This window comes from Miniopterus schreibersii (genome assembly GCF_964146895.1).
Source record: "Miniopterus schreibersii genome assembly, contig: HAP1_SCAFFOLD_202, whole genome shotgun sequence".
In the NCBI taxonomy this organism is placed as follows: Eukaryota; Metazoa; Chordata; class Mammalia; order Chiroptera; family Miniopteridae; genus Miniopterus; species Miniopterus schreibersii.
In genome coordinates this window covers 32932-45267 of record NW_027669705.1, presented here as the reverse complement: position 1 = coordinate 45267, position 12336 = coordinate 32932, and the positions used below count along the sequence as shown (strand labels likewise).

General features: G+C 38.8%; 1 protein-coding gene across 1 annotated transcript; it reads right to left on the bottom strand.

Moving 5' to 3' along the window:
• Positions 1-1736: 1736 nt before the first annotated feature.
• Positions 1737-11200, bottom strand: LOC308552096 (diphthine--ammonia ligase-like; the record flags this gene model as incomplete). Its single annotated transcript, XM_081163056.1, has 4 exons — positions 1737-1811; positions 2072-2265; positions 7195-7289; positions 11130-11200. 4 exons carry the CDS (start codon positions 11198-11200, stop codon positions 1737-1739), a joined length of 435 nt encoding a protein of 144 aa, XP_081019182.1.
• Positions 11201-12336: the final 1136 nt, after the last annotated feature.

The window sequence follows — 12336 nt, the reverse complement described above, 5'->3', positions numbered from 1 at the left end:
ACAGAGTCTTCCAAGCAAGAACCCAAAAAGGCCCACGACCAGACACATCATAATTAAAATGCCAAAAATCCAAGACAAAGAGAGAATCTTGAAGACAGTAAGAGAAAAGCAATCTGTTACCTACAAAGGAGCTCCCATAAGGCTGTCAGCTGATTCCTCATCAGAAACTCTACAGGTCAGAAGGGAATGGCATGAAGTATTCAAGGAAATGCAAAACAAGGATCTGAAACCAAGACCACTCTATCGAGCAAGGCTATCATTCAAAATAGATGGTGAAATAAAGAGCTTTCCAGACCAAAAAAGGCTAAAGGAATTTATAACCACAAACCAGCATTGCAAGAGATGTTAAAGGGACTGCTGTAATAATGAGAAACATAGGCATAAAGAAATAAAATGGCAATAGATAAGTACCTATCAATAATAACCTTAAATATAAATGGATTAAATGTCCCAATCACAAGATACAGGGTAGCTGAATGGATAAGAAAACAAGACCCAAATACATGCTATCTACAAGAGACCCACCTCAGAACAAAAGACTCACACAGGCTGGAAAAAACAAAAAAAACTTCTGGAGGACTTTAAAGGAGAGATCGACAGCACTACAGTCACAGTAGGGGACTTTATCACCCCACTGACTTTACTGGATAGATCTTCCAGACAAAAATCAACAAGGAAACAGTGACTCTAAATGACACACTAGATCGCCGGGCCAGGCATGGCTCAGCGGTTGAGCATCGACCTGGGATCCAGGAGATTGAGGTTTGATTCCAGGTAGGGGCACATGCCCGGGTTGCGGGCTCGGTCACCAGTTGGGGGTGTGCAGGAGACAGCCGATGGATGACAACTCTCTCATCATTGATGTTTCTATCTCTCTCTCTCCCTCTCCCTTCTTCTCTCTGAAATCAATAAAGATATAAATAAATAAATAAATAAATAAATAAATAAATAAATAAATAAATAAATAAATAAATGACACACTAGATCAGATAGATTTAATTGACATTTACAGAACACTCCACTCCAAACCTGCAGAATAGGCATTCTCCTCAAGTGCACATGGGACATTCTCAAAAACAGGCCACAAGTTAGGACACAAAACAAGTCTCTACAAGTTCAAGAAGACTGAAATCATATCAAGCACCTTCTTGGACAGTTATACAATGTAATACTATGCAGCTGTAAAACAAAGGATCCCTTACCCTTTGAGACAGCATGGTGGGACCTGGAGAGTATTATGCCAAGAGAAATAAGCCAGTTAGAGAAAGACAAGTGTCACATGATCTTACTCATATGTGGAATCTGATGAACAAAATAGATCCAGAGACATAGAAGCATGGAACAGACTGATGAATCTCAGAGGGAAGGTGGGGATGGGTGGGTGGATGGGGAGAGAGTAACATAAGAATTCATATGCATATATGCCTAACCCATGGACACAGACAATAGTGGGGTGAAGGCCTGAGGGGAGGGGTACAGGGTAGAGGGGATCAATGAGGAGAAAAGGGGACATATGTAATACTTTCAAAAATAAAGATAAATTAGAAAAAAAGAAAGAAAATGAAATGCCACGTCCCTTGGTAGAAGAGATGAAACTGTCCTTCCTTTGTAAAAATAAAATAAAAAAATATTTACATATTTGTGTGTTTGTTTACTGTCTGTCTCCTTCCACTGGAAAGTAAGCTCCAGCAGAACAGGAGTTTGTCTGATATGTTCACTGCCCCATTCCCTAGTCCCTATATCAAGCACATGGTATGTAGTCGAAAAGTATTTTCTAAAAAAATGATCAAAAGGTCATCAGCTTCAAAACCCTAAGGAAAAACAACAACTTAGTTAAGTATCACTTGACAATCCTGGGTGCCAAATTATATCAAAAGTTTTAGTTTCAAATAATATTTAACATAAAGGTTAGAGTAACAACTTTCTTTTCTATTAAAAAATACAAAATATTCTTTCATAGAGTAGTTGGGCTACTAGCAGTTACAAATTATTTATTACTAAATAAGTCAATACATGTAATTTTTCAAATTACACATTAAATTCAGTAAATGTAATTGGTCAGTCTGCATACCTTAACAAGTTTCAAAAGCTCATAGAGATCTTCAACCTCATCACCTTCACATTTGGTGTACACTCGTCCTGTATCCACACTCCTTCCTCTTATGGTACGGCGATAGAGGGGAAGGGCCATTGCTTCTGCATACAAATCAATGGCATGATGACCCACTGTCTGATACATGTAGCTATCCAGTTCATCTGACCCCACTGTAACAAAGTAGAAATAATCAGTACAAGAGGGTGAAAAAAAGTGGATTTGAAAGTCCATCTAGGTTTGACTGCTTGAGGAGCAGTTAATATAACTTAAAAGCTTACTACACTATATCTCTCTGCATTCGTGAAGTGACATGAAATGACCTGCACATTTATCCTTAGTTGCATCCAGTTAACATCAGCTCTAGTCATCTGTACTGCTAATTACAAATACAATTATATATAAAATTTTAAAACTATATACAACAAATGTTTAAAGAGAAATCTATCCAATAAATTTTAATTATTCAGTTAAAGATTTTATTACATAATTAAAAAAAAATTCATTCAAGGTTATTCACAAAGTCATCCAGTTGTAGCAGAAAACCTTTCTTAATTAAATATCTACTTAGTTGCCCAGCTGGCATGGCTCAGCGGTTGAGCATCAACCTATGATCCAGGAGACTGCCGTTCAGTTCTGTCAGGGCATGTGCCCAGGTTGCAGGCTCAATCCCCAGCCCGAGGCACGCAGGAGGAAGCCGATCAATGACTCTCTCATCATTGATTTTTTTGTTTCTTTCTCCCTCTCCCTTCCTCTCTCTGAAATCAATAAAAATGTATTTTTAAAAAAATCTACTTAGTTAATAAGTGACAAATATTCATAAGAGAAAAATTTAGATGCTCTTGATATGTTTTATATTCAACACTTCAATAAAACATATAAAAATATATCAATTCAATATTTTTAAAGCAGTTACAAAGGTATATAGAAACATAACTTAAACTAATTAGTAACATAATCACAGGTTGTCACAAGATTCCACAAACATCAATATGGGTAAAATACTCAAAACAGATGAGTCACATCAGAATCTTTGGTGATGAACTTAGAAATATATTGCAGTAGGCTTTGTAATCTCATAATTTTATTTTTCAGAAAAAAAGAATCATGAATATACATAACGATTCTTTGCAAAGATATTCATCACAGAATTATTTATAATAGCTTAAAAATCATCCTATATCCATGAAATACTATGCAGCCATCAATATAATTTGAAGAGCTTTTTCTAAAGTATATTCTGCAGAATAGAAATACCATATATATTAATAGGAATTGATGAAAAAAGGATTCCATGGTCAAATACGTTTTTTAAAAATGGAGCTAAACCATGTTAAGTGTCTTTGCTGCAGTTCTTCCTAGGCTACTGTGTTTAAGCTGCTCCACTTAAAGGGATAAAGTATGAACTCTCAGATTTACCTATTCAAAGAACACTTACATTTCATGTGGTACCTGTATTCCAAAGAAGATATCTAGGGAATGCTATGGTAAAATAATACTTAATGACATGGAAGATGTTCACACAAAAAAAAAGATTACAAAACAATTTGTTTGGCATATATGTATATATAATTATACAATTTTATATATATATATGTGTGTGTGTGTGTGTGTGTGTGTATGTATGTATATAATTGGCTTTGACATATATATATGCCAAGCAGGTCCAGGCTTTCCACTTAATGTGAAAGTATCCTATCAAAAGGCATGAAAATGATACTTTAAGGAAGGGCCCCTTCAATAATCAAAACCATCAACCATCTGCTATCAAATTTTGGCTCACCAGTTTTCTGGACCCACACATCAGATTGGGATCCACACTCACATTATTATTATAAATCCATCTACTCCCAGTCCCAGTAGGAAGTGGAGATACAGCCAATGTTACCTAAAAAACTTTCATCCTTCCTTCATCTCAAACTTAGACTTTAAATGTTATTAGCTTTAAAAAAAATGATATAATCAAATTAATATATCTAAAGAACTTTAAGCTTCTTAGCAAGAAACTTCCTGATGTTAGCACAATAATTAAAACATTTTACTGACTTCAAAAACCTAGAAGACTATTTTCCTTTAAGGCTCCATTTAGTCCTAACCACACTGTAACTTTTATTAATGGAAGCTACGTAGTAACAATGCTTTGAAATCGAATAAAACCAAAAGGCTCCACTGTTGCCTGAAGCACTTCAATTACCATGCCACAAGAGTTGCTACTACAAATTTAAAGAGATGGTTTTATGACTTCTATGACAACTTCAAATTATTCCTATTGATGGGGATTAATTCCTTTCCAGACAACCTATAGAAAACCCAGTACTATGAATTCACTCTAACCAACTTTACACTGAGTCATCTCTACCAGTCAATCCTCATTAAGGTTCCTTTTGCAGCATATTTGGGCGGAAAAGAAGTCAATCAATGAATCATTCGATAATCACAAACTTCCTGCTGACTTTAAATAAAGATTAGCTAAAACCTCTCCATCTACCAACCCACAGCTGTCTATTCTCTTCCACTACAATTACTATAGTTCCAGCTGACTGTTTCCAACTTTTACCTCATAATATTCCAATTTACTAATGAATTTTTACTTCGTAATATTTGACTTACTAATGGATTTTTTCTCTCACTCACAATATTCTAAATAACTGTCACCATTCCACTGTGAACTATAAAGATATACTTTCCTTGTCATCTTATTCACCCTTCCAGTGAAGCATTAACACCTGGAAAATCATACAATAATGACTCAGTACAAGGAACTATAACAATTCACAGAGAAAAGCTGAAGACAAGATAGAAACTCCAGGGAGGGAGATTATGACTATATTATATCAAGTACGTATTATAGGCTATATAAGTATCTGCTTTTTAAATACTAAGACCTTGCAAGATAGAAAGTTTAAAAAACCCACTTGCCTGACTACAAGGGATAAAACAGTCTCTTTCCTTTTGGTAAGTGAACACAGCTTTGAAAAAAAACACCTGCTTCTTCTTTTATAATACAGAAGTTACAGTACAGCTTCCACTCACCCTTAGTCAGAATTTTCTCTTTATTATGTAAAGTACAGAAGTAGGTTATTTTCAAAACAGCTCACTTCTAAAAAGCTATTCTTATTCATCATCAGAACCCCAGTACGAAATCCTAAAGTTTATGTTTACCCCATCCCTCTAAAGAACCTGTCCTATTTCTTCCTATAAAACATCTTTAATTTCCACCTTCCCACTTCACTTTCAGAATTACTTGGGTCTTAATGACAGAAGGAAAGAATATCTGACAAATAACTGCTGGCTATTCCAGGGCTAATTCTAGTTAGTTTATTATTCATCTATCCCCAATAAAGAGAGTGAATGCCTACCAGAGGCATAGAGCTGGTCCAAGTGCTGAGGAACAATTAAAGGAACACAGAAGATAGGACCTCTTCTCTCAAGAACCTTACAAGCAATCTATTTGGAAATAAAAGCAAAGACGAAATAAATAGAAAACAACTGCAAAATGATATAAAAACAAAAATTCAACAGACTGGCAGCCTTGAAGAAAGAAGAAAGGAGGGAGGGAGGGAGGGATTTTAGAGCTAGCTTCAGATTAACTACATTTACTGGATGCCTATTTCATGCCAAGAACAATGATTAGCGTTTTCATATATACTACTCATTTAATTCAGCCAAAAATGACAGTAGAGCAAAAGCATAGAGTCTTGCAAGAAAATGAGAAAAGTGGATGATAAAAAGATTTTACTAGAAGTATGAGTAGTAACAAACAAACTTAGACAAGTGTTAATCTCTCCCTATTACACTTTAGCAGTTAATAACTCGAGTTTTACGGGTAAAATCCTCACCTGAGGATATTTCTTCCATTTTCAGAGAGAGTGGAAGGGAGGGGGGAGAGAAAGAGAAACACTGATATGAGAGAGACACATCAATTGGTTGCCTCCTGCAAGCACCCTGATCAGGCCTGGGTTCCACCTACAACCCAGATACGGGCCCTGGACCGGGAGTTGAACCCTCGACCGTTCGGTGCACTGGCCAGCTTTCTACCACTTAGACACACTGGCCAGGGCTATTTTTCTTTTTTAAAAAAGTTCTAATTGGGAAAGATAATTGTAACCATGTGGTCATGGATTTAACTAAACTTGTGGTGATTATTTTACAATATATACATATGCTAAATCATTATACTGTATACCTAAAACTACTACAATGTAATATGTCAATTATATCTCAATTGACAAAAGATATTGTTGAGGGTTGCCTATATCCCTCTCAAATTCTTATTCTGAAGTCCTAACATCCAGTACCTCAAAATATAACCTTATTTAGATATAGGGTCGTTGCAGATGTAATTAGTTAGTTTAAGGTCATTAAAGTACTTTCCCTTTATCCAATATAACTGGTGTATTAAAAAAGGAAATTTAAACACACATGGACACAAAGGGAAAAAAAAATTCTAACTGGGAAAATGTCATTGGTGAGTAATCTGAAAAAAGTAGCTAAAATGAGGTCTGTGGATGAATTATGGATATCCTTGTTACCACAAATAAAAAGTAGAATTGTATTACTTTATACCTCTATCAAGTCTCACACATTTAGCTTACATCTAAGATAGCTAAATTGAATTTTTTAAATAATACAAAATTATCATTATCATTTATCAATATATGTCTTATTTCCCAAGCTCCTAGAAGCTCTATCTTATTTACCTGTGTATTCCCTGCAACACTTGGAAATGTGTTGTCATGGAGGGGCAGTGTGAAGTAAGCGGGTTCAAGTCTCAGCTCTGCAAGTTTGTTCCAGCTATTTTACCAAGGACAAGGGCATGTGACTCAGCTGCAGGCTTGATCCCCCGCCCTGGTCAGGGCACGTGCTGGAGGCAACCAATCAATGTGTCTCTCTCACATTTACGTCGAATAAAACTCTCTAGGAGTTCTTGTGAGAATTAAAGAACATGTAATTGAAAACACTTAGCATTGAACTTAGCACCTAATAGGTACTAAAGATATATTAGTTCCTTTTATGTTTTTGCATACTGTATACAACAGAATGTAATAATGAAGTTGGAGATTCAGTTACTTAGACAATTTCCAATACAGGTATACACTTACCTTGGTTTTCAGCTGGTCTTAGATTTGCTAAAGCAACGATCTGATGTCCAGCAGCAATGCACTGCATCATATTGTAACAGCTGTCCTTCCCACCACTGAAAAATAAATAGAGATAAGTATCAGATTAATGACCATTATTCAACATAGAATCATTAGATATCAAAATAGAACACATTATTTATTCTGCTCTTCAGAATCTGAGGGACTACCTTACATTTAGAATGCAAAAAAAACACATGCAGTTTTGATGGCATAAGCAAACTGAGCAAACAAATCTGAATGTCTAAGGAATATACTCACAAGAGCTTATGAAATTATATGCCATTATCACAAAGACCATTCTAAACAAAATATAACTCTTTGGTTTGTGATCGTAGTAGCTTTACTTAATATACAAATTGCTTTGCAAATAAAATTATTTAAGCTTATATTCCAGGTAAATACTTATTATAATATTCTTTAGGTGAAATTCTCTATAAAAAGGTAGAAAAACATCTGTTCCACTGTAAGAAATCTAACTGGCCTCCATCACCAATTAAAGGATACAATTAAAAATCTGAGACCCACTCTAATGACAGAGTATGACACAGTTGGTGGGTTCAAATTCTGTAGAGATAGAAATGCTGAATTATACCAATAAAGTTAAACATCAATACTTCAGCTTTCAGCTATCATTATATGATGGCAGAATAAGGCTTGAGCACAAATCTAATTAACAAATTAAAAAGAAGTTCCAGCCCTAGCCGGTTTTGGTCAGTGGTTAGAGAGTCAGCCCTGAAGGGTCCCAGGTTTGATTTCGGACAAGGGCATGTGCCTCAGTTGCAGGCTTGATCTCGGCCCTGGTTGGGGCACGTGTTGGAGGCAACCAATCAATGTGTCTCACATTTATGGTTTTTTTCTCTCTCTCTCTCCCTTCCAGTCTCCCTGAAAAGCAATGGAAAAAAATATTCTAAGGACAAAAAAACACAAAAAACTTCTAAATTCTGCCACCAAATTTACCTAAGGTGTAGGCAAATCACTTAGTCAAAACAAGTGGTACTTCATCTGTAACAAGGTTGAATGGCAAACTCTGTGCTATTGGGTTTTATACTCTGTTTCTCACTATGCATGTTTCTTCCTTTATTATTGCCTCTCTTCCCTGCTTTCCAATTTTTGCTTAAGATCTGCAAATGTACCTCAGGCAATGATTAGACCTTTTCAGAGCCCAAGGAACTAAAAGAGACTTTATTCTAGAAGGTGGCCTTTTTGCCTTTTTAGTTCCCAACATTCGTCTGCCTCTACTACATTCTGATCAGTATCAACTGTCATTCCAGAACTTCTCAAGGGGAGAGACTGTAAGAATCAAAGTGAAATTACACATCACTCTCCCTTTTCTCAGATTCTGACATTACCATAAATCTGTGTTGCACAACCTCCCTACTGAACTTCACAGTTTCATTTCTGTAGCACAAAAATATCTAATTCTTTAAAATATATAGAATAGTTAAGATTAAAGGGTATATCTCCACAATTCTAATTCCTTACAATATTAAAGATTAAACAATATACATCCACAATCAGAATTTATATTTTAAAATGCTAAGCTTTCAAATATGGTTTTAAAATAGTATTTCCCAAATTGTGTTCTGTGGAACACTACTGTCCAATGGTTTTCAAGGTCAAATAAGTTTGGGAAATACAGAGTATCTTACCCCCTGAAAAGTCACAAAGTATATTAGGATATGTTATGTTAAAAGTCCAACAGATCAGTGGAATACTAAGCTAAATTACTCAATGTGTTTGTGTTTACATACTTCATTATAAAATTAAAGAATGGTCTAGCTAATCCTCAAGGTGTCATTCAACTGTAAAATTCAATGACTATCTTTTGTGTATTAAGAAAATAACGTTCTTTATGGTCTAAAGATATGTAAGGATCTTGGTTTCACTTATTCCCTAAAACACACATATCTCTCACTTTAGTACACACACACACACATTTATTGCAAATACAGCAGATTCACTGTATTTAACTCCATACATATTCAAGAATATATGCACATAAATGCACATATAGGTACTATGTATGTCTTCATATTCATATGTATGTAGTTATATATACATACCTACAATATATCTCCTAACATTTATACAGATCTTACAGTTTAGCAAGTATTTTCCAACAATGTCTTTTGTAATCTGCTTTTTTATTATAAAAGTAATATATACACGTTACAGAATATTTAGTGTAATGGATTATACCAATCTTCTCTCCTTCCCTCCCAGATTTCTGAGTCTTCAGTTGGTGTTTCCTTAATAGTTAAACTTTTAGCAAACTGCTTATGAATGTGAATTACTCGTTTCCTGGACTACTTTTTACTCTATGTAGATCAAATGAAGACCACAATGGTCAAAACTTAATCATTCATTTTACAGAAGAAATTCACTGAATGACAATATTTTTTGACATTATAGTCTCCTAAAAATGGCATTGAAATAAAAGAAACTGGAATATTCCAGTCACTCCAGAAGGGTCTAGTGTTATGTCAAGGCCTTAACAGGTCAGTAGCAACTACCTAGGGTATTGAACAACATGAAATCTTCAATGGGTTTACAAAGAAACTGCATGGCTGCAATGTAGCTCAGGCACTCTACAGTGATCCAAATCTCATCAAACAAAATACAAGTAGCCTAAGTTCCCCCCGCCCCCTTTTAAAAAAATGTCTTTATTGATTTCAGAGAGAGGGAGGGAAAGATAGAAACATCAATGATGAGAGAGTCATTGATTGGCTGCATCCTGCAACCCCGTACTGGGGATCAAGCCCTCAACCCTGGCATGTGCCCTGTTGGATGTTCCCTGACCTGAACTGAACCTGTGATCTCGGGGATCATAGGTTGATGCTCAACTGCTAAGCTACTGGGCCTGAAGTCCTCTTTTTAATGTTGTTATTGTGTTCGCTTTTGCTTCAATTACAGATTCTTTTAACTGGCCTGCCTCTGTCATAGGACTTACTTTAGATATCTAAATATGACGGGTTACTATAAATAAAACTCCTTTTGGAACATGAAATGTTACCATAAGGTCATCCTAAAAGCAAACAATGTGTGTCTGAAGCAACAGCAACAAGATTTAGGGACGTGGGGGTGTGTGTGGGTGGGGGGCGGGAAAACATTAACTTAAGAACTTCTTCATATGCATATATGCATAGCCCAGGGACACAGACAATCGTGTGGTGAAGGCCTGGGGGTGGGGGAAGGGCTGGATGAAGGGGGACAGAGGGGATGAAAATGGGGGACATCTGTAATACTGTCAACAAAAAAATAAATTAAAAAACAACACTGGTACAATTCCATCTCTGTCCTTGAGCGCCAAGGTAAAATACATCCCTGTCATAAGCAACACACCTCGGGGCAGGTGGGGGAGAGCTGGACTTCCGTAGAAGGGGCGGGGACATAAACAGCCTAAGGTGGAAGGCAGGACCCGGGGACCGGACGGAATGGAAGGCTGAAGATTACTACAGAAGAGAACGGAGAAAGCAGAAGGGCTGAGGTAGCCGAGTAGTCAAGCAGCGGCTCGCAGATTTCCCATCAATTACGGCTTTTAGGAAGCCGACCCCAGGCCGCGGCCGGCTAATTAAACCAGAACTCCGGCCATGAGACCCAAGCATCAGTAGATTTTAAAGTTCCCCACGTGAATCCAATGTAAATCCAAGTTTGAGGGACAGAACAACAAAGGGGCGGCGACTGGCTGAGAGGAGGGGCGCGAGCCCCAGACGGCCGGGCCGGGTAGCCCAAAGGCTCCGCCTCTTCCTGCGGCCTGAACCCCGACACGCGGCTCCTGCACAGACAGACTCTTTTCGTCACCGAGGGCGGCTGCGGCGGCACTTCACGCCCATCAAGAGAAAGGAACTTCAGGCTGGCAGGGGAAGAAGAAGGTGGCACCAGCGCCACGTTACCTGATCAGAGCCGCGACCCTCATGCTGGGCGCAGTGCGCGTGCGTGCGGCGGGCGCGAGCTTTGACGTCATCGCAGCCGCGCCCAGGCTGACGCACGGCGGGGCCTCAGCCCCAGGTGTTCGCTCCGCTGCCTGTCGGCGGACCGGCCGTGCGGTCCCTGCGGCTGCTGCGGGACACCTGGCCGGAGAGGATGGGCGACGTTGGCGCCTTGTCCCTGGGGCGGGGACCTCCCGGCCCAGAAAACATGGCGTTTAGGCAGTGCGTAACCACCTAAGTGAGGGCACTGAGGCTGCCGAGAGAAGGGCAAAGCCGCGTCGCCGAGCCCGACCGCCGCCGAGACGGGTTGGTTTGGATGCGAGAAAGTTCAGAATCCCTTACGCTGCGGGTGAGGCGCCTGTGGCTGTGCAAAGGGAGAGGAAGTTTGCCCTTACTGCCGCAGCACCCCCAAGAAACGAACTGCGCCCTTTACTGTTTTAGCTTATGTCTCCTCTGCCCTCCAGACCTCAGTCTGGAGCTAGGCCGGGACCCCTGGGCTCAAGGGGGTTCGGGCCCCTGGGTAACGGGGAGCTGAGGAGCCGCGTAGGGCCCGTCGCCGAAGCGCAGCGGCCTTGCAGAGAGAAAATCTGGCCTCTAGGTTCGCTCACCAAGTATTTATTGCCTTTCACGTGCCATCCACCGTTGTAGGCCCTTGGGATACATGCACGAATAAAAAACAAGGATCACGCCCCTCGTGGAGTTTATATGGAGGCGTGAGAGCAGACAAGATACAGCTAAAAAATTCTACGGCATGCTAAAAAGTGGTGAGAGCTGTACAAGTAGAGGTTGAGAGGTATCAGGGACGAGGTAGAAGGGCAAGTTGCGGAATTAAATAGAGCATCAAGGTGGGACTTATTAATAAGGGGAAAGTTGAACCAACTTGGGGGGAGTTAGCTGTGTAAAACCGGGGACTGCTCTGCACAGAAGAAAAAAGCTAGAGCCAAGACCCTAGGTGCAGCAGGGGAGGAAGAAACTTTACCCTCCTTTGTTTTTTTCAGGGTTTAATAATTAAATCTATGTGAGAACATTAACAAGAGAAACTAAATTTAACTACCTACCTACATATGGGGACCCCACATACATGAGAGGTTCAGAGACAGAAAGAAAACGAAGTATATATGGCATTCTGAGCTAAGGATGAAGCGAGGCACCTTGCTCTTCAGAGGGTCAT